Genomic DNA, 23,343 nt, shown 5'->3' on the forward strand with positions numbered 1-23,343 from the left:
GCACGTGCATGGAAGTGCCGAAGACCTCAAATACTGGTAAGGAGCTCAGGGGGGTGGGTGAGCCCTTTGGAGCACTGTACCGGAAACATACCTGGTGCTCTTGGCAGGCAGCAGTACTCCCCTACTGGGACGAACTGCCTGCAACCCACCACTGATTCATACTTAGAATATTTTTCTGGGTGTTTTCTAATTACTAAAAAAGGAATCCATCTATCATTTGCTTCTGAATGACGTAAGGTAGTAAGGTAATGTAAAAAAAAATGTAATGTCCTGACTGTCCTAGAATTCTTATCTCACCTATAATCAACGTCTTCAAATATTAACCAGAGCTCTGTCACACCTACCAGTTATATAACTATTCCATGCATCTCATAGATATTAACATATGCATTATTATTGCATATCTTAATATATACCATACAATTATGTTAATCTATATAATTACTGAAATGTATTCTTTGTTCAATTCTGTTGGTAACAATTGAACAATATATAGCATGCATTCTAAATGTATTTATAATATAATACATTATGTATTAAATCTACCATTATCTTTTCAAAAGATGTGGAAAAAATCCACCCATAGTTGACTATTTAGTTTAATTGAATATTGTGCCAGAAAAAGAATGAGTGCATCGGTATACATCAAGTTTTAGTTAGTTAACATAACATAGAAATTTTTATCTTTATTTTACATTGTTAGAATTTTATGTCATCTATTATCCAAATTAAATGCAGAGAGACTAAAGACGGTAAGAAAGAAAGAAAAATCACACTATGCACAGCTAATTTGAGGAATTCAGTGCCAGAAGTGGTTATAACAGCAAGCAATTTGGATAGCTTTCAAAGAGAACCGAATGGGTTCATTCAAAATCAAGCTACCAATGATTGCTAGCACTGAAGGTTTTTACTACTCCCTGGATTATTGGCTGCATACTCAAATATAGGTTATTGGGAAGTAACTGTGAAAGGGAATCATCTTCCTCCAGCTGAATTTTATGAGATTAGCAAATTCAGGTATAATTTCAATATAGTATCAGTTGCCTTGTAGTTAGATACAGAGAATCTATTTTAAATTGAAGCATTAACCTTTATTATCTTATTTTCTAGGAACCAAACAGGATAAGCCCTGGGATTTTGAAAACTATAGAAGACAATTATGGAGAAAAAAAAAAATCTTAACCTCAGTCAGCCTAATTGTATTCTTTAAATTGTTTAAAGTTTTAATGTTAACAACTTTAATTTTTCATTTTTCTTTCATTTTTATTATTGTAAGTTGCCTAAAGTAGCCTCAAAGCAAGGCAAACAGCAAATAAATTTAATTAATAAATAATACTGAGAGGAAATGGGTTGACTGGAAAAAGGAAACATCCCTATTGTATGTCCCTATATTTTTAAATCATAAATATGTATGGTCTATATAAGCCTGACTATTAGCAAAAAAATCAAAGATATTCCTCAGTATTTTGATTATATAATAAAATAGGATATATTTTTTTGTAATTGAAGCATTTATATGATTGGAATAAATTACAAATCATGAATTGTTCTATTGTATTTTAAATATATATATTGAAAAATGGATGGAAAGTATCATAGCTGTTGAAATGACCAATTGTGTTGATGACTAGAATTCTCCCTTTAGCACTTTTAATGGGATCCTAGCTACATAGTGACTGGATTTGCATTATCCAACTTCTCAAAACAGATGCTGAAGATTCTCAGTGGAGATTTGGCCAGCATCTAACTTTCTGAATGCAAAAGAAGCTTACTACACTTAGAAAAAGTGTAAAAAAAACTCATAGTCATTTTGTTAATATGTAGGTCTATTATATCTAGCAAGTTAATATGTTGAGTGGGGGATCCACTATTATATCTTCTAATTCCAAATCTTAAATTTGGAGTTGTGTGTTAAAAACAAACTTCTATGAACCTAGCAAAAACAGTATAAAGTATTTAATATGGAGAATTAAATATAGACTAATCCAAATCAAATTTGACTATTGGCATCTGGTTAGATCAGTGGTTCCCAAACTTGGCAACTTTAAGACTTGTGGACTTCAACTCCCAGAATTCTCCAGACAGCAGTTGGGAGTTGAAGTCCACAAGTCTTAAAGTTGCCAAGTTTGGGAACCACTGGGTTAGATAAATCCACTAACTTTTCCTGGAAACATTTCAGAATTGGTTTGCCAAGGCCTTCTTTCTAGGGCTGAAAGTTAGTGATTGGATTAAAATCAACCAGCTGCTTACCATGTGTAAAATAAAGCTAAAAGTCAGATTCCCCCACTATTCCAACACCTTAAACCAGGGCTGTCAAACTCCCGGCTCACAGGCCAGATGTGTCACACGCCGGCCATGCCCACGCCCGGTTTAGCAAATGGGGGAAAAGTCCAATATGTCAAATGACGCTGCCATGACAATGTGAATTTGACACCCCTACCTTAACCACTGAATTTTAAAAGCTGTGGTGATACAATGGTTGAAATACAGTATTGCCCACATTTGAGCCAAGAATTTGATCCTAACCAGTTCAAGACTGACTCAGCCTTTCATCTTTCCAAGGTTGGTAAAATGAGGACTGTTGGGGGCCAGTATGCTGATATTTGTAAACCTCTGAGAAAGTATTGTATAACACAATGGAGCGGTATATAAGTCTTAAGTACTGTTGCTATTGCTGTTGAATTGCAAGGTAAAAGAGATTTATTGAAACTTCTGCTGTGAAGAAATCTTTATGAACTAGGTATTCCTTAAACAGACAGAACATTTTTTTGAAGAATAAAAACAGGTTCTATTCTCATGTTCAAAATTTATATCTCTTCTAGGAAGTTTATAAATGTCACCCATATTTTAAATGTCATATACTGTCAGATTTTATATTCAGGAAGATAATACTCCTGCCAAATTAAACAGTGACATTGCTACCAGGGATATACCAATATCTAATAAAACAGATCATTTATTTAATGGGGATTTAATATTTGTGGATCCCTTTCATCTTTTAATTAAAGGGACCTCTAACTCCTAAATTCCTTATTTCACCCCCCCAAAAAAACAAAAGAAAACCCTACCTGTTTCATTATTACATTAGACGAAACCTCAAACAGTATAACAGCAAATTGTGTGACTGTTTGCCCACCTAGAATAATGCACAAACTGCCTACTCTTAAGATAGTATAGTAAAATTAAAACTACCAATTCCTGTCTATTAACCCTAAACATAATTGTAATCCAATCCTAGCAGACATGTTGGCAAAGAACCATGTTGATTGTGAACAATCTTTTCTTTTCCCTCACAACAACTGCCATATTTTTCGGACTATAAGATGCACTGAGATTTTGAAGAGGTAAATTTAAAAAAAAAAACATTTTTGCCTCCCTGGAGCCCAGAAGCACTCTGCAGACCTCCCAAACCCTCTGCACGCCCCATATGGGGGCAAGGGAGGGCAAAAACATGATGTGTCAGGGATTTTGGAGGCGAAAAATGGGCCTGTTTTTTGTGAAACAGTCCTGTTTTTCACAAAAATGTTGTGTGCAGAGGGTTTGGGATGCTTATAGTGTGCTCCTAGGGGCTGGGGAGGGCAAAAATGACCCATTTTTTGAGAAAACAAATCATTTTTTGCAAAAAACAGGGCCTGCAGAGAGTTTGGAAGGCCTATAGAATGCTCCTGGGGGCTTGGGAGGGCAAAAGTACTCCTGTTTTCACTCATTTGTGCCTCCCCAGCCCCACAGGAGCACTTTGCAGGCCTCCCAAAACTTCTGCATCTCCATTTTTGTGAAAAACGGGATGTACAGGATAGGGTTTGGGAAGGCCAAAAATGCTGTATTCGGTGTAAAAGACGCACCCATTTTTGGGGTGGAAAAAGTGCGTCTTATACTCCAAAAGTATGGTATATCTCAAGGATATTATATAGTTTAAAGTAAATAATTGCAAACCAAATTTAGAACATGATTAAATATTTTACTAAAACAATAGCCCTTCAATTGACTTAGCTTTGAAAAGAAGTATTTTGGCTTTTAAAAATGTTCGATAAATTTATACAAAATTACTAAATTATTTTTATTACTAGGAAAAAATGAAACTATTATATAGAGTAATTTCTGAATAGGAAAATGTCTGTTTCAGTAATGGAACTCATCCTTAGTAAACTTAGTAAATTCAGTTCAGGAAACTCTATAAAATAAGGGATTTAAAAAATGGCAAAGATTCTGGCTTGATAAGCATTTTAGAATTACAGAAGAAATTCAAATGCATTAATCCTAAATCCAGTTACAAAAATTATTTATCAATTTTCTCAAAAAAGCTTTCAAGATGGTTTGAATAATCTCATAATGGAGATCTGCATCACCTTAGTTTAATAAACCAATAAATCACGAAAAAAACAAACAATGAGAACAGCATCATGTAGCATAACAGTTTTGTCTGGCTTCCTCTGGAGAGGATTTTCAGTCTGCCCATTGTTGAACCAAGGAATCCACTTGTTGTATCAAAATCATTGTCCTGTTGTTAAAAACATGTAGAATTATTTTACTGTTTGTATATTACCTATTAACTTTTAATACATAAAGACAGATCTTTAAATTAGCTGTACTCTCTCTGCTCATGGATCAGCAAGGTATACTATATACAATGTTTTTCAACATTGAGAGCCATGTTGGCTCAGTAGTTAGGACACCCCTCCCCCCAGCTGCCTGTTTTTGGCCTCCACTGCCTCCTGCAGCACTCTGCTGGCCAAAAACAGGCCACACAAGGCCTCTGGTGGACCGTTTTTGGCCAGCAAAGTGTTGCAAGAGAAACGGATTGTACTGGATTACAATTATGTGGCCTCAAGTAAGTGCCTAGTCTGGATAGAAAACAAGCAACATCCTATGTTAATAGTAGAGTTTAATTCCAGATTTTACATACTGTCCATTTAACCTACAGTCAGTAATCTAAAATTGACAGCCATTTCTATTTACTATCGTGGAAATTAACCTCTGCTGTTAGATTGTATTGTCATGTGATTTATGCTATTGTATTTTTATTATTAGTTGAATAATAAAAATAAAATAATATAAATAGCTTTTCTGGCTGGAAAAGCAATTTATTATTAAACAATGGGGTATAAATGTAGAAATAAAAAGTTTAGTGGAGAATGAAGAATAATAATTTAATAATAAATGTTTGCCAGTAGAAGAGGTAGGAAAATGGTTATAGTAAAGAACTGTGGAAAGGAGAAAAAAACGCGTCTTGAGCCTGTGTCAAACAACCACCCTGGCCACGCCTATCCCAGCCACACACCCACCAGCCCTCCAAAGTCAAACACAACCCTGATGAAGCCCTCAATGAAATTGAGTTTGACACCCCTGCTCCAGCAGTTCAATCCTGACCGGCTGAAGGTTGACTCATCCTTCCATCCTTCCAAGGTCAGTAAAACAAAGCCCCAGCATATTTTCAGCATATTGTTGGGCGCAATATGCTGACTCTGTAAACCACTTAGAGAGGGCTGTAAAGCACAATGAAGTGGTATATAAGTCTAAGTGCTATTGGTATTTTACAATGGAAAGACTTCAACTCCCTGAATTCAAGCCCCAGCTTCCCATGCATTAGAACATTTTTTTCCTCAACTTGGGCTCTCTTCAGATGTGTGAACTTCCAACTTTCAGAATTACCTAAATCATCTTGAGTATTGCTGAAGACATACGTTCAGGCATCCAAGCAGAACAGGTAGTCCTTGAGCTACAACCATTCATTGAGTGACCACTAGAAGTTACAATGGCACTGAAAAAAGTGACTTACGACTGTTTTCCCACAACTGTTGTAGCATCCCCATTGTCACATGATCAAAATTTGGGCACCTGATAACGTGCATATATTTATGACAGCTGCATTTATGACAGGCTCATCAAAATATCATGACTTGTAAACTTTCCAGCTAGCATCCGCCAAACAAAATTAATGGGGGAAGCAAGATTAATTTAACAATTGCATGATTCACTTACAACAGCAGTGGTCTGCTTCACTGGTATAACATTTTATGGTTTAAAAACATAAAATGGGGCATAACTCACTTTAACTGTCTTGCTTAGCAATGAAAATTCTGGGCTCTGTTACGGTCGTAAGGTGAAAACCATAATGCAGAAAGCTATGTCAGAGTTTTAACCAGAGTACTGAGTTCAAATTATCACTTGGCCATAATCCTTACTGGATTTATTTAGGCCTTTTATTGATTTTTTGGTATAATGTTGTTTATTAAATTGTGAAAATACTGCTTGAACCTTAGAGAGAAAATGAGATATAAATATTTAATTTATATCTCATTTTCTCTCTAAGGTTCAAGCAGTATTTTCCTTTGTTTCATTTTAAAATACTAAATTTAAATAGTGAAAGTTATGCAAAATGTTTAAAAAAATTAAACTGTTTTCACTTATGCAGAAATAATTATACTTCAATGTCTACTTTCTCTTCCCCAAAATGGTGATAGTGGGTATTTTTGCCTTTTTAGAAAATTTACCATGAATCTAATCTCATTTATTTTAAAATCCATATGCAAAATCTGGATTTTTATGAAAAAAAATAACTTTGCAATTATTTATATAAAAATCTATTCTGTAGAAAAATGCAAAATTTTATAACATTTATTTTATTTATTATTTGATTTCTATAGACACCCATCTCTATGCTCAGAACCTATAACATTTTAAAATATATCACTTTTGATGTTATGTATAGGGCTAAATAATCTAAGCTTATATATAAAAGAAACCTATTGAAATAACAAACCGAAATCATTACAGGTAGTTCTTGACCTACAACCACAATTGAGCCTAAAATGCCTGTTGTTAAGTGATACATTGCTTAAGTGAATTTTGCCCATTTTATGACCTTTTTTTGCCACAGTTGTTTAGTGAATCACTGCAGTTGACAAGTTAGTAACCCAGCTGCTTAATCTGCCTTACCCATTAACTTTGCTTGTCAAAAGGTTACAGAAGGAGATCACATGACATTGGGACAAAGCAACAGGTTTCAGGTCTCAGGTTTCGTTTTATTTATATGCCGCCCTATTCCCAACGGGACTCAGGGCGGCTCACAAACCCAAGAGGGGAAGGGAAACACAAGAACTACAAATACAAGCCTTTAAAATAACCAACAGACACACAATCGATAGGGGAAGGGAACTCATCAACCCCAGGCTTGTCGACACAGCCAGGTTTTAACGGCTTTTCGGAAGGCCTGGAGAGAGGTGAGAATCTCTGCAGGGAGTTTGTTCCAAAGGGCCGGCGCTGCCACAGAGAAGGCCCTCCCCCAGGTAGTAGCCAGATGGCATTGGCTAGTAGACGGAACCCGGAGGAGGCCAACCCTGTGTGATCTAATGGGTCTTTGGGAGGTAATTGGCAGCAGGCGGTCTCTCAACAGTCATAAGTATGAACTAGTTGCTAAGCATCTGAATTTTGATCACATGATCATGGGAAGCTACAAAGTTGTAACTTTAGAAAATGATCTGAAGTCATATTTTTCAGTGCTGCTATAACTGAACAGTCATTAAATGAACTGTTGTTAAGTCAAAGACTACCTGTATTCACTTATTTTAGTAAATTCAGTGATGTAATCTAAGCATGACCAAAGGGATTAATTAGTATGTTAGAATTAACTTTAGTGATTTTAAAACAAAATTAATATATCTGAAAGTTTAGTGTTTAGCTGTTCCATGCTAATCTAAAATAAACTGCTTAGGTAAATACATACCATATCAGTTAGTAATTTATTATGTTGCTTAACTTCTGTTCCAATTTCAATGGTAAGCTATGAGGAAAAAAGACATAGATGGTATATTACAATATATATATGTGAGATAACAGCTTATTTAAGGCATTTTCCAGATGATCCTAAAAAAGTAGGAAATAGTATTAAGTAAGATAGCATTATTTTTTCAGTCATTTCATTCATTTTCAAATATGAAATCTCTCCCTTCTGTTATTTTTTCCCCTTATGTAGCAGGGAAAAACCTGGTGGTATTGCTACAGTTTTCTCTGCTCTCCAAAGCCCACGTTGTAAACTTTTAAATCTGTTATAATTCATATTTCTTTTCTGCTTAGTCTTTAGATAATGTGTTTCTTTTTTTCAGCTTTTTATATGTTCCAATATTTTAAAGCCCATACTTCAGAACTACAGATCAGTCATGTTGAACAAAAATGATCAACTTGGCAGATGAAATTACATATGATGATTAATAATATACTAGCTAATTTGGGCAGTTAGATTACTATATACATCTCATTTATTTCTTATAGATTCTTTGAAAGATAATAATTCCGCATGGTTTGGTACTCAGATCAAGTGAGCCTTTGGGCTGCTCAAGGAAAGACATTTTCTTAGTCCAGTGGGTCTCAACCTTCCTAATGCCATGACCCTTTAATACAGTTCCTCATGTTGTGGTGACCCCAAACCATAAAATTATTTTATGTTTTCTGTATTTTTTCAAAAATAAAATATGGGTTTTCCAATGGTCTTAAGTGACCCCTGTGAAAGGGTCGTTTGACTCCCAAAGGGGTCCCGACCCACAGGTTGAGAACTGCTGTCTTAGTCCTTCAAGTGCTTTCATCTCACAGACTCTAATATATCAGCCAGAGGTAGCACTTAGCACCCTATCTTGTTGCCCCAGCTCATCTCTGCCACACATGTATGTGCCTCCCAACAGCCAGCTGATCTTTGGGTCACTGCTGCGCAGGGGCGGGGCACATGTGCGAGGGGCACATTTGCATTTTTGGGGGTTGTGCATATTCACATGCATGCATGCATGCATGCGTTCTTTGGGTCCAGAAAAGGTTTGCCCCCACTGTGTTAAAATAAGTAAAGAGTTAAGAGCAGGGAAGAATGTTGACAATACTTAAAAGTATAGAATTGACAGAGAGCCTGCAGATTTGATAGCTCAGCCCCATTTTTGCAGCCCCTCGATAATATACTTTAAAATCAGCTACAATCCTGAACATTAGCGATTCAATTTGTTTCATTTTAAAAATACATATTTAATTTGCTATTTGGCATTGAATCTTTTCCTGATTTCTTTAAAAATAGATCAAACATTTTGGCTTAGTTGCCTTCACCATATCACCCCCATTATGCCTTTTAAAGCACCCTCCATCCTGATATATAAACACTAAACAGGAACAAATCAGTAAAGAAACATGTAGTTTAAACCAGCTACACACTACTTATAAGATATTATAATCAACTCCGTCATTTCATGCTTTACAAATAAAGAAGTCCTCCAGGGCTACCATTGTTTTTCCAGCTGTGCATTTTCCATCTTGTGACAATCTGCTCTCTCCCCCTCCCCCCCAAATCTTTCTGAGTTTGATCAGTAATGAAGTCATCAGATCAGACAATACAATAATTAGTAGGAAATGAACTTGCAGGATTCATCTGAAAAACGATGTCAGAGTGAAGGTAGGTAGCTGAGAAAAAACATTCATGTAATTTGGCTGCTGTTTAAAAAAATTATAAATAAATAATGCTTTGAATTATTAGGAAGTGAATTATAAAATATCCAATATTAAAATTCTCTTACACAAATCCAAGATGAATCTGTTTGAACACTGTGTACACTTCTGGTCACAAAATATATATATTTTTTTAAATGGTTGTGCTGTTAAAAAAGGCATTAAAAAAACTACAGGTTGCTTAGTTCTTGCTTAACTATAATTGTTAATTGTTACTCCATCAATAAGCAAGACATCACAGGACTGCAACAAACGTATGTCAGCTTTTCCCATGGTTAAGTGAATCCCTATGGTCGCTAAGTGAGACATAATGTGACTAGGACAACTCTTATCTAGGCTTTTTTAAAGGCTTTCTCTAGATAAGAAGAGAAGATTGTCTTCTGATTTTTGGACTTGGATTTGTCCCCAGAGAATATTTCCAAACTGTCTTGTAATGTCACAAGTGAATGCAACCATAAATCATGGAATAAAGACAGAATCAATAAAAAATATAAATACATGGAGTCTGATTCTTTTCAGCTTTGTTGTATGCTTTGAAATGTTTCATTACCCAACTAAGTAACATCATCACTGCTAATGGGATTTGCTCCCTGCTTATATACAGTAACTTGCCCTGCTACTGTATATAAGTAGCATATACTGCTGTATTGATGGACTGTGATTTTTCTTCTTGGTATAGTTCCTTGAGCATTATTTTCTATTTGTTTTCCTTGCTTGTTTAGGTATTGATTGCTGGAAAGGATTCATTCTGATCTTGTTTCCTTCTTAGTTTTTTTATTGCCTCTTTTGAATGGTGAGATTAAGGAGTTTTCATTATGTCTTCTGATGGCTGGTTGATGTTCAGGGATGTGATCTAGTCTTTAGCCTGTCTGTCCTACATGGTGGCTGACAGACAGGAGGCTAGTAGAGGACATCCATAACAGGCAGGGTAATTTTGTATATAACCAGGGAGAAGATTTTGTATATAACCAGGGTGCAAACCCCACACTCATTCATCTTCATATTGATAACATTACCTAGTTAGGTAATGAAATGTCTGCAAATAAACAACCAAGCTCAATAAACACCAAGGACTCCACATTTCAATGATGAACTTTCCATTGGAAAAATATAATCAGGGTAGCCAGTTTTCAAAACCTCTCTACTAACAGATCTCTCTGCTAGGTATCAGCTCAGACATCTTGAAAAAGCAATATGTTCTAGCTTTTTGCATGTAGACTAGAGACAGACATACATGGGGGGGGGCAGGGTAGAGTCAAGAAGACTCCACACACTTCTGACTGATTACATTATTTTCTAAGACAATCGATACACTTGCATGCACTGAAATGTGGCCATTAGCTGAAAAAATATGCTATCTCTGATGATAGTGATTTATTCTTATTCCTGCTTAAAATATCTGTCTTGTCCCTTTAAATTAAACTGATGCTAAAACGTCTTGGAAGGAAGGAAAGCATACCCCCCCTCTCTCTTTCTTTCTCTCTCTCTCTCCCTCCCTCCCTCTCCCTCTCCCTCTTTTTTTTTGCCACACTGAGGCCTAAACCATAAAGACATAGCAAATGAACTGGCAAATGAGGATGTGCAAATTGCCAGCTTTGCTTATAGGATCCAGACTAGACAACTGGGCTGGTTTGGTTTGATTTTCAGTTATAATTATTTATTTAACAGAACAATTTAACTTTGTGGCTTATAAGTAGACTGACTTACTAATCTTTGCTGATTTATCACTCCCTTAGAAACACAATTCTTAGTCACAGTGCCAAACAAGAAAACCTACTGCCTGTTCCAGCTTGTAACTAATATATTGATTAGCCAAAAAGGGCAACTGAAACTCAAATCCAATTATAGGTAGAATCTATTCTATGAACAAATGTACCAGGCTCTTTGATGGGCAACATTATGCCTCAATTCAATTAAACTGTTGCTATACATGGATAATCCAACCATTATGTACTCCAATCAATTTGAATGATGCTGGTATAATGACATACTTACAGATTTTATGGTGGTGACTTTTGAACGCAAACTTTCTGTTAACTTTTCATTTTCTTCCTCATATACACTATAGCCGCTATTGGTATAACCATAATTGCTGCCAGCAGCTCCTTCACCTGGGGGGGGGGGGGGAAACAATCAAAGCACCAGAAATTCAGATGGGAAAATATAGATTCTGGAGGGGAAGAACAGTTTAGTTTTATTAAATCATCCTCTGTTTTAAAAGAACAAGCAAGTAAGGTCATAATAGGAACAACCTAAACTTTTCATAATCTAAAATTGAACAGGGTCAAAGAAATAAATAAAGGAAGAAGGAAGACATACAAATGTGATTAATTCATGTTACTCTCAGAGTCTTTCAGTCTGCAGTCCAATCCAATGGGTTTCAAAGAAAATTCAGTATCCAAATCCATCGTCTTAAAAAAATAACTGAACTGGAGTATCGAAAGTTTCCATGTCCTGTTTACAGTTTTCTAAAGAAAATACATTAAAGTCTATCTCTCTTCCCCCTTCTTTGATTTTCTGAGTGGGGTGTACATATCTGGATCATCTATTCAATTGGATCTGTTATTTTCTTTCTCCTTGCACTTCATGCCAATACAAAATCAAATACATCATCTTCCCTAAGTATTAGGTTCTACTCTTTAAAACTTAGCAATTGTCCCTTAGAAATTGTTCCTTGCCTTTTTCTTCAATAAGAATAGGCAGTTAGTCTTTAAGTCTACCAATTAAAAAACTTTATAATTGGGTAATTTTGGATCACCTGCTCCCAATGGTATCTGACTATGTGATAACATTTTGCAAGGGAGAGCTGCTTTTAGACCCCTATTTCGCATTAGGAACCACATGGATGGGTCTTCTCTGTGCCATCATTTTTGGGACATCCTGAGATTAGGTTAGAATACAATGATAATATTTTGCATCATTTTAGTCCACAATCGAGACTAAGATGCTAGTCCCAATTATGATCATAATCCAAGCACTACCTGTATTATTTTTATAAGTAACTGAAGGGGGTCAAACGTATCTTCCTCTTGCTATATTTCCCACAACAATGCTGAGAAGTGGCTGAGAAAGAGTGACTGGCCCAAACTCAAACAGCTGTCTTTCACACCTAAAGTGAGACTAAGATTCGTTGTCTCCTGATTTCTAGACATATTCACCTTAACCACAAGATTAAACTGGCTCTCTGCCTCTTTGCAATTTTTATAAAGAAAAATTCAAGAGTAAAACCAAGAAAATAATTAAATTTAACTGAATTTAAATTTAAATCTAATGGTTATAAAATTAATGGAGGCTAACATCCATTCTTCGGGTGCTTAGGAAGAACCATTAAGATGCGGCTATTGAAAAAGGCTTCTTGCTGAAATAATTGAATGTCTCTTCTAATAAGTTAACGTTACAGGGACTTTTAGCTTGTACTTAGTGTGGGTTGATGACGTAATATTATATTGTACTGTTTAAATCTTTTTCTTGTAAACGGGAATGTAAGTTGTTTAAAGTCAGGTTCAGCTGAAGCTGCCTCTAAGTATAAATATTCACACTTACTCAGTTGGGTAACTAATTATTTCATTTATTTAAAACATGTATGCCACTTCCTGGTTAAAAATAATCTTGAAGTGACATACATAGAAAGCTACAGGAGTCAAAGCATTACAGATTGTCCTCATTTAGCAACTGCAACTCAGTTACTAAGTAATCACTAAGTGATAAAACATGTAACCATGACTATGCTTACGATTTTATTTTAGCTTTCCTTCTGTTGCAGCAACAGTTGTAAATGGTCAGAGTTACTTTTTCATCTCCATCAGACATCACTGTCTAATTGCTAAAAGAGGATTACCTGTACAGTACAATATGACAATTATTTATATAGGGAATACAGAAGCCAAACAAAACACACTCTAAGTATAATTTAGAGCAATTGCTGACTAATTTAAGTCTTTGATTTTATGATGCACTTTTAATAAAACATCAATTTAAAATCCAGTATTAAAGGCACTTTTGGAAGCAACTGTCATACTATCAATAGTAAAGTAAAGCATATTCTTGAAAGATAGCTATGAGCTAAAATAATGTTAGATTATATTCAAAAAAAACTTGAACTGCTCAAGAAATTTCAATATATTTTGCTTGGACTGTTGCAAAGAAAGTGACTTTTTATTCTTGAATAAAAAATTATGATCCAGATACTAATAATTCATTTAAATAAGGTGCTAGCTTTTTCCTTTGAATTGGTTTGTTTCCACATATATGTAGGATTGGACAATAGAGGCCTAAATTTAATTTACTGTTGAAAAATTACATTTGCAATTATTTGTATAAATGCAAAATTAAGATTTGAAATTGTTTTCTAAGCATTGATGTTTGTGGAAAATTTTACAATTTGCATTTTGCATTTTACTACCGTATTTTTCAGACTATAATACACACCTTCCCCCACCCCAAAAAGAGGATGAAAATCTGGGTGCGTCTTATACACAGAATACAACAATTTTTGCCTCCCAAAACCCCACCCCTTTACAAAAATGGACATGCAGAGAGTTTGGGAGGTTTGCAAAGTGCTCCTGGGGGCTGGAATGACCCATTTTTGCCCCTCCAGCCCCCAGGAACACTCTACAAACCTCCTAAAGGCTATGTATTTTTGGCAAAAAAAGGCCCATTTTCACAAAAAATGGGCCATTTTTTGCTCATTTTTGCCTTCCCACCTCCCAGCAGCACTTTGCAGGCCTCTCAAACTCTGCATGCCCCATTTTTCACAAAAAATGAGGCATGCAGAGGGTTTGTGAGGTCTGCAGAGTGCAAAAACTTTTTTTTTTAAATGTACCTCTTCAAAATCTTGGTGTGTCTTATACTCTGGTACATGTTATATTCTGAAAAATACGGTATTTAATTTTTATCCTTTCTCCTCCCAGTTACTTTTTAAATATTATTTTTGGTTCCTTTTAGTGAATTGCTTTTCCTGATATTTTTTTCTTTGCTTTTTAAAATTAGCCTTGTGTAGTTTTTTATTTTTACATACACTCTTGTAATGTTTTAAAATACAATTCAATTAAAATACATTCTAAGGTAAAAGGTAAGATAAAGGAGTCCCTGAGGATTTTACTCCATTAGTTGTTGCCAACTCTAAGGGGCAATGCTAATCTCCATTTCAAGGGTCATTAAGCCAGAGTTGTTTGAAGACATTCCCATCATTATGTGTCCAGTATGAAATCACAGAGCACTGTTATCTTCCCACCAAAATGGTACCTATTTATCTACTCACATATGCATGCTTTCAAACTGCTAGGTTGACAGATGCTACAAGGAAGGACAGACAGGCACTCAACCTATTATGTGATGCTAAGATCTCAAACCCAGGCTGCCATCTTAATTGCTCAGCTATCGCAACATCGCAAAAATTTATGTAGCAAATTTGGTTAAAAAAAATACCCTACGTATTAGGTCTATACTACATTTGGATGATTGCCGTGAAATAATAATTTGCTGCCATTTAGTGATAGCCTAAGAAATATACTATTTAATAATTTATTTATTTACACACACAGAGACACACACACACAAAATAAGTCATTTGTCATTAAATTTATTTTAGAGAACAACTCACAAAGTTTTAATAATTTTTTTCTATAGTTTTTAAGGTGCTACAATACACTATTAAATGCCACTTTGATTACGTGGGCATGATCCACAAAAACCTGTGGATATAAATCTGTTAAGTTTTTAAAAGGCTACAAAACTTTTCTTCAACCACGCCATCCTCCAAACTAATATGGCTAGCTCATTTAGAAACAAAATACTTACCGTATTTTTCAGAGTATAAGATGCACCTTTTTTCTTCAAAAAAGGGGCTAAAAATCTGGCTGTCTCTTATACATCGAATACAGCATTTTTTGTCTCCTCAAATCCTGCCCTTCACCAAAATGGTCGTGCATACCCTAATGGAGGCTTTCAGAGAGCTTCTGGGCACCGGGGAGGGCAGAAATGAGCAAAAAATGGGTCAGTTTTTTGCCTCACCAACCCCCAGCAGCACTCTATAAGCCTCTATAAGGCTACGCATGCAAAAAAAATTGACAAAAAATGGGCCTGTTTTCATGAAAAATCGGCCATTTTTTGCTCATTTTTGCCCCACTCTGCAAGCCCCTCCAAGGCTATTCATGCCTTTTAAAAAAATGAGCCCGTTTTTGCAAAAAATGCAAAAACTTTTTTTTCTCCTTTCGGAAAGCTCTTTAACTGATTGATGAGAATTACATTGATCAAGTGCTATGCCAGCAGAAACAAAGTCTTAGGTGCTGCAGATTGTCAGTTATTTCCTTCTCCAGTACATGGATAAATACACCTGGAAACATCTATCTACCTACCTACTCTCACCCCCTACCTATCTACTGTATTTTTCTCTCTCCCCGCTCTGTCTACCTACTTACCTACCTACTCTCTCTTTCTCTCTCTCCCTACCTATCTACTGTATTTCTCTCTCCCTCTCTATTTCTCTTTCTCTCTCTCTCTGTCCCTCTACCTACCTACCTACCTACACACAGTCTCTCTCTCCCTACCTATCTACTGTATTTCTCTATCTCTCTATCTCTATTTCTCTCTCTCTATCCCTTTATCTACCTACCTACCTACCTACTCACTCTCTCTCTCTATCTCTCTCCCCCCCTACCTACTGTATTTTTCTCTCTTTCTCTCCCTCTCTCTCCCTCTATCTACATACCTACTTTTTTTTAAAAAAATCCTCTTCAAAACCTTGGTGCGTCTTATACTCCAGTGCATCTTATACTCTGAAAAATATGGTAACTTTTTGAATTAAAAATATAATTTAAGTATTAGAAATAAAGGTTATATTTTGTTGCAACCAAATCATTTCAAATGTTCCTTATATTTGTGACCCATTGTTTCTTCTTTGAAAAACATAATGATTTTACAAGCATACTAATTTCACAAACAGAATTAAGCTTTTCCATCATTAACAGGGATGTAAATTTTAACAACTGGGCTATAATTAGAAAACAGGCCAGGGCACTTGCTAAAATCTATTAATATAGAGTTAATTTTAATAAATTAGAAATATATACATACGGTATATATTCAAAAATATCTCTTAAGTTTAAAGTAGATATAGAAAATTTGCAGCCAGGGTCCTATCAACATCACTAGGTCATGACTATAATCTCTAATCTCTAGTTTCTCTGAAACTACAACATAAGGTTTTGACTGCTTAAAAAATATAAAAACATATATCTATAAAATGATAAAATGAATTACAAACTATTTGCAAGATATGCAACTTCTATTAGATATGGGGCCAATTTCAGGCCCTGTAGAATGTGTTGCACAAGAGTGGGGCAATTTAAATGATTATGTTCAAATACATGCATGCATATAGCATCTCATCTACACATAATTAATACATACATCCCTCTTACTCAACAGTCCAAATGCATGATAAATCTGGCAGATGAAAAAGTAGTGGTTAGACAAGAAAAAGAAGATTGGGAGGGGGGGGGGTTGTCAGGTAAGAGTCACATATGCTGATTACCTAAAAAAATCAACCAATTACAAATTATTTTATTAAAAACATGGCATATAAACTGAGTGTCTGGCCTGTAGCCAGTTCCTTTTGGGATCTTTGGCCTGCCATACTAATATTCTATTCTACTATGCTGTTTCATTAGTGGGGAATTGGGAGGGGGAATAGTAAGGAGTAGAATGTGATGTCAAAATAAAATTCCTTTCTAGAAACCAAGGTCATTCTTTGTCTCTATACCTCTGCCCCTAACCAGAACTGGATTGGTGGTACTGTCAACATGGCAGTAGAAGGTTGGGCCATGTGATGGACTTGTGGGGGCAGGATCCTGAACTTTCAACTGGGTGGGGGAAACCAGGAAGCTTTCAGATTCGAGTTTTCCCAGATGTGCCAACATGATTCTCTTAATAAATTGGAACTTTGAACAATACTTTGTCTTAGATTCTGATTTAATTTTCCATGTTATTTGGAACTCTGACATTGAGTGTTAATGTCTTGAGTAGGAAAATGGATTTATAATTTTCATGGGAGGCCAGGAGCTCCACTTCCAAATAGTTAGAATAATAGAGCAATGATGAAACTATGTTTACACATGTCTTGGATATCTAAAAGTTGTACAGTGACCATTTATATGGACAGAATTCAAAAGTTACACATCATAATCTGGAAATGTTTCTTGCAATTCCAGATGTCTATTTCGTAACTGACGCAACATAGAAATACAGCTAGATTTTCCCAGAATCCCATTCATCATTTTTACTTAATGATGCACTTTAAGATTCTTCAGAAATCCATTTACGACACTACCATGGGAGAAAAGCCATTACCCTTTTCTTCAAGAAAATTTGGTGAGAAGTGCTATAAAGTAAGCACTAATGAAACTTTGTTCAACTCCACCTTTTCATCATATAGACAAAGCAGTGGAACCAGTCTTGAAATGTAGAACACTAATGGAGAGACTGGAGGCAAATGAAGCTTAAACAGGTCAGGAGACAAACCATTGTCAATGGGATTTCATTTTCCTAAATAAAGATGTGCAACATTTTATTCATAATCTATGAAAAGCACTCTGGCAGGTTTATTGGAGAAGGGAAAAAACTAATTTTGGTTTTATTGACTGCAACTAATGAATGCCATTCAGGTGCTTTTTCTAATAACTTGCAGCATTAATAAATTAATGATGCAACAGCAATGAGGATGGAATTGGAGGCTCTCCACAAAACTTGGGAAGCCACATACCTAAGCAAGTCTATCCTAAAGGGCATGCTTTAGGATAGACACATATGGTGCTGATATATATTATCATTGGAGGGATGTGGCTACTGTAAAATGCAGCAAGCTTGTGAAACAGGTTACACCTTTCCAAAGTGAGATTATTTGAATATCTATTGTTTAAATTACTACTGGTAGCATATGATACATTTGCCTCGTTGGGAGAAATATTCATCTGCTTCAGTTCCAAGCCGGGAGAAAGACCACTGGAAACATGGAGGCTGATTGGTAAAATGGTTTAATGATGAAGCAGAATCAAATGGGTTTGTAGTTCTGAGCAGCTGACAAAATGGAGTTTGGGGTGGGGAGTATTTATAATTTCTCTTGGGCTTTGTATTTACACTTTCTGCTCCTGTACAAGAACATGTATTCTATTGGCTGTTGTAGGGGTCATAGCTAGCTTAGTAGGTTGTCTGGGAAGTTTGGCTGAAGTTTGGACTCTGGTGCAATGTCCTTAGGAGACTGTGCAATGTAGTGAGCTCTGCAGCTAGTGGGTTAATCCTAATGTGTCATGGTGAGTCATGTCTTAATCTCTTCACCCTGGAGCTGAAGGTCTTTTGTTTTGTAGATAGGCTGGCCTATCTTTCTCAATGGACACAAAAATCTGCTGGGGAGAAGGAGATTGAATCTGCTTTCTGTCTTTTAAGAAAATCATGTTTCTTCACTCTCATTTAGGAAAATATAATATTCTGCTTTTTAAAATATTCCTTAAAATATTTCATTCTTCTAGGAGGGGGGGTGAGTGCTAACTTTCTACAGCCTTTACACTTTTTCTTAAAATTTCAGATACCCAGCCAATAAATTATTACTTAGCTCAGCTTAAAAAGGTAAGACTGTGTCAGTTTCTGAATAGTCTTCAAATCGGTGAATATCACTTATACAGCTGGTAATAAATTAGAGCATAGATAATTAACTTTTTTTCAGTTTGAGACTTCCCTTCCATGCACACATTATAATCATTTCAGAAATCCTATCTTTAGAACCAGAATAGTGTGTCATGGAACAAGTCTACTCATGGAATATTGCCATAACATCTAATTTAATGTCCTTCCAGCCTCACATGAATTCTTGAAATCTATATTATTATTTTTACACATATAATTGATGATGACTGGACCTGATGGATTTTATTGTTCATTCAATCCATAAGATGTGAATAAATTGCTCAGAATTTGGTTTGGGGTTGGAGAGTGTCAAGCACTTCTGAATTTTAAAAAGAAAAGTGGCATACACTACCGTTCTCTATTTTCTCCAAGTTTTCTATGTAAAACATTAAAATATGGTAAGGCTATTAATGAGTCAAAATGCACATATATCTGCAGAGTTAGCTGATTAAATGAGACACAGCTTTTCCCTAGAAAAATAGAAAACTTTTTTGACAACAGGCAAAAAGTATTCACAAATAGGAGAAAGTAAACTATTATTATGCAGAATGCACTCTAATAGAATGCCACTGAATTACTTTGTGGAAAATTAATTTATATATTAAATTTCTCATTATTTTCCAGGGACCAAATGCTTCAGAATATACCAGATTTCTAGGAATTTCTTGAAAGCTGCTTAAAATTTGAAAAGTATCTGCATAATGTATGGTGTTAACTTTGTCATAGTAGATGATATTTCTAGTCTTAGGTCTACAATTAGCATTCAATAAAATATTTCTGTTAAAATTAAGTTATTCCAAGATGTCATAGGCCAGAGAACGGGAGCTTTTGATGGCAGGGTTACATACCTCTTTTAAAAGTTAATGTCATTTTTCATTCTCATTAACACAGTGAAAACTGGACTGAATATTAAACATCCACAGGAGCTCAATATTAATACCATAATATTCATTGCTGCCCTATGTTTTCATTATTCATGCAGTCTTTGACCTCCTAATACAATTTTTCAGTTATGTCTAATCTTATCAGCCCATCCCTCTATAAATCTCCTCCCACATAATCTGGGAAAGAGACTGATAGATGTCTTTGTACCATATGTGTGAAGATATACAGAACAAGCAAGTTACAGATAACTTGTTTTATCACCCTCATCATAGTCTACAGTTGGCTTCAACTTTATTCAGTAATGCAATTATTTCTGCAGATACATGATGAAAGCACCCCAAAAATACACCCTGAGTCTCAAGGTGGCTGGCCTTTGAAAATCTGAGATATGTGTCCATCCAATTATAATAACATGACTGAACCAGTATACCTGATAATCCACTCGTATTTATTAGAATTAGAATTCTTGATTAGCCAAGTGTGATTAGACACAAGGAATTTGTCTCCGGTGCATAAGCTCTCAGTGTACATACAACAATAGTGATATATCATTGTCATTGTAAAAAATACATTCATCATAAAACATTAGATACAATACTTGATGATAGTCACGGATACTAAATAAGCAATCAACATAAATCATACTAGGATACTAAGTTAATAAATAAATTGGATACAAGCAACAAAATTATAGTCATAAGAAGGAGATAGGTAATAGGGAAGATGAGAATAACGATGGTAATACTGCCTTTCTGGATAGTTTGACAGTGTTGTGGGAATTAGTTGTTTAGCAGAATGATGGCATGGGGGGAAAATTGTCATTGTGTCTAGTTGTTCAGGCCTGCAATGCCCAATAATATCAATTTGAGAGTAGAAGTTGAAACACTTTATGTCCAGGATGCAAGGGATCTGTAGATATTTTTCACAGCCGTCTTTCTGGCTCTTATTTGCTAGATTTATATCCCGACTTTTGATAGAAGGCCATTAAACGGTGAGCATAAAGTTCCTTTTATTTTTTTCCCCAACTACAGCCCAGCAGAGCAGACTGAGCTGAGTGTATGTGGCCCAAAATGGTATATCTTTACAGATATACCTTTTGCTAGATCAATTCCCGAATACAGCTCGTCTGCCTGGAATCCACACTGTATATAATACAATTGAGGGAGTCCAGAATTATTTCACAAGAAGAGTAATTCACTCCTCTGCTCACAGTAGAATATCTTATGCCACCAGGCTTGAAATTTTGGGCTTGGACAACCTAGAACTATTCCGCCTATGGTCTGATCTAAGCGTAGTACACAACATTGTCTACTACAATGTCCTACCTGTCAATGACTACTTCAGCTTCAACCACAATAATACATGGGCAAGCAATACATACAAACTCAAGATAAATTGCTCCAAATTCAATTGCAGAAAATATGACTTCAGCAACAGGGTGATCAATACCTCAACTTTAACCTTAAACTTTCTACCGTGGACTCATCCTATTCCCAAGAAGTTTGTAATGGGGCGTGCATAAGCATACCAGCGTGCCTACTGTCCCCATTTATTCATACCCATTTCATGTGTTCATGTTCATGTCCATGTTTATACTTCTACCTATTATCTCATACATGTTTTACAAACTAAATAAATAAATAAATAAATAAAAATCACCCAAGGACCTTTAGTCTAAGCCTAACCTTGAAATATCCAGCCCCTCAGAAATTGTGACTGTTGTATATTTTAATATGTTGTTTGTGTATTATCCCCCCTCCCTTGTTTTATTGTAAGCCACACGGAGTCCTTCGGGAGTGGGCGGCATACAAATCAATAAAACTCTAACTCTAACTCTAACTCTAACCTATAGGATGCCCCTAATGCCAGTCCCTCTTACACCTCACTTGCTCTCTGCATCTCTGACATCTGTTGTAATATCCAACTATGTGGCGTAACTCCTGGTAGGGGACAACTATCCCACAGATAAATATCTATCTCTATCTACACCTGCAAATGAATGTTTTGAACTTTCAGGCACATTAAGTTTAAATCCCCATTGGCAAGGAAAAGACCTAAAGACAACTGTAGGAAGAAGGATATCACCAGGCCTCTGTTTAATGAATAAGAGGAAGGCTGGAAGATTCAAGGGAGGGAGGGGGGCTTTCCCGAAGATGAGGGCCGGGACTGAATTTTGCAAGGCAAAGGCGCTTTGCGCCCCTGAACGCGGGTTTCCTCCGCAGGGAGAAGCTCCCCACACTAAACTTCTCGTGATTGATCCCCACTTACCAAGCCCAGCCCTCCTCATCCTTATTCGTCACAGGAGGGGCGAGATAAGTCCTTCCCCTGAAACTCACGGGCACCACGGAAAAGCGCCGTTCACACAATCAGCAGCAAGGAGGAAACGGGGAACACTTTCAGGCATTCCCACTGAAACCCCGAAACGCCACGACAGCGTTAAGTTCCCGAACAGCCTTCCGGGAATTGTAGTTTCGCTATTATTATTTTTTTCCCTCGCGAGGCCTTCTGGGTAACGTAGTTCCCCATAGTACTCTGGATAATGTAGTTTTAAAAGCCTGCCTGGTTACTTCAGCGCGTCGAAGGCTGGTTGTGAAGTTGGGTGACGAAGTCTAGAATCATAAATACTTTAAAAAAAACAACGAGGACCATCACTGTCGCTTTTATATGTGGAAGAAGAGAAAGTGAACAATCAGATAAAGGCGGACATCAAGAGGGAAGCAACATTTTGTTTCCTTTCTTCTGCGGCTTTTCAGGTTGAGAAGCCTGAGCGAAACCAGGCTGAAAGTGCCCCTTTAAGTGTCAGCAGCATCTTTGAGCCGAGCAAGAAACCCAAATAGGCGACAAAGCTGACAAAAGCGGCGGATACTGCAGTTCTCTCTTTCGTTCAAGGTCCTTTAAAAAAAAAAATCATAAACATTTTAAATTCAGTGTATTGTCAGTGTATTATCATTTGCAAAAGAAAAACAAGGAGGGAACAAAATGAAATATTAACACATATACTGGTAACAGTAATAATATAACAGAATAGTTTTGGTTCAATTTCTCTTTATCTTAGCTTATTCATAATTCTGTTAATTATTTCGGCATATTTATCATTATAAACCATCTTTATATTTAATTCATATCTAGCAGTAATCTTTCTTCGTCTAATTTCTATCTCTTATCTCTAACCACTCATAAAATCTATTCCATGTCAAGTAATATTCTGTGTCTTCTTTGTCTTTTATTTCATTCAACGTCCTATAAGGAGATGAAAACATATACAGATAGTCATTTAATGACTGTTCAAAGTTACAATGGCAC

The 23,343-nt window shown here is 35.9% G+C and overlaps 2 protein-coding genes across 2 annotated transcripts in view; one reads left to right on the forward strand and one right to left on the reverse strand.

Moving 5' to 3' along the window:
- The window catches only part of LOC106544897 (putative acyl-CoA dehydrogenase 6), a 52,367-nt gene extending 50,823 nt beyond the window's left edge, over positions 1-1,544 (forward strand). Inside the window, exon 10 of the mRNA XM_014061300.2 lies at positions 1,111-1,544. Within this exon, the coding sequence (XP_013916775.2) occupies positions 1,111-1,126 (16 nt within the window). The 3' untranslated portion in view covers positions 1,127-1,544. The remainder of the gene's footprint in view (positions 1-1,110) is intronic.
- Positions 1,545-3,937: 2,393 nt separating this feature from the next.
- BET1 (Bet1 golgi vesicular membrane trafficking protein) lies at positions 3,938-22,508 on the reverse strand. The gene is made up of 4 exons (XM_014061303.2): positions 22,309-22,508; positions 11,473-11,588; positions 7,724-7,780; positions 3,938-4,498 (listed from the first exon to the last, which is right to left on the reverse strand). The coding sequence occupies exons 1-4, from the start codon at positions 22,325-22,327 to the stop codon at positions 4,343-4,345; spliced, it is 348 nt and encodes a 115-aa protein (XP_013916778.1). The 5' UTR covers positions 22,328-22,508; the 3' UTR covers positions 3,938-4,342.
- Positions 22,509-23,343: the final 835 nt, after the last annotated feature.

The sequence above is a fragment of the Thamnophis sirtalis genome, unplaced genomic scaffold (genome assembly GCF_051295495.1).
Source record: "Thamnophis sirtalis isolate CommonGarterSnake01/CBP01778 unplaced genomic scaffold, rThaSir2_p1.2 scaffold_4, whole genome shotgun sequence".
Taxonomy (NCBI): Eukaryota; Metazoa; Chordata; class Lepidosauria; order Squamata; family Natricidae; genus Thamnophis; species Thamnophis sirtalis.

Excerpts from the sequence above, each read along its gene's own strand:
- BET1 (XM_014061303.2), bottom strand. Across the intron at positions 7,781-11,472 it reads AAGTCACCACCATAAAATCT|CTTACCATTGAAATTGGAAC; the intron begins GTAAGTATGTCA and ends TTTTCCTCATAG. Across the intron at positions 4,499-7,723 it reads ATAAATTACTAACTGATATG|GACAATGATTTTGATACAAC; the intron begins GTATGTATTTAC and ends TTTTAACAACAG.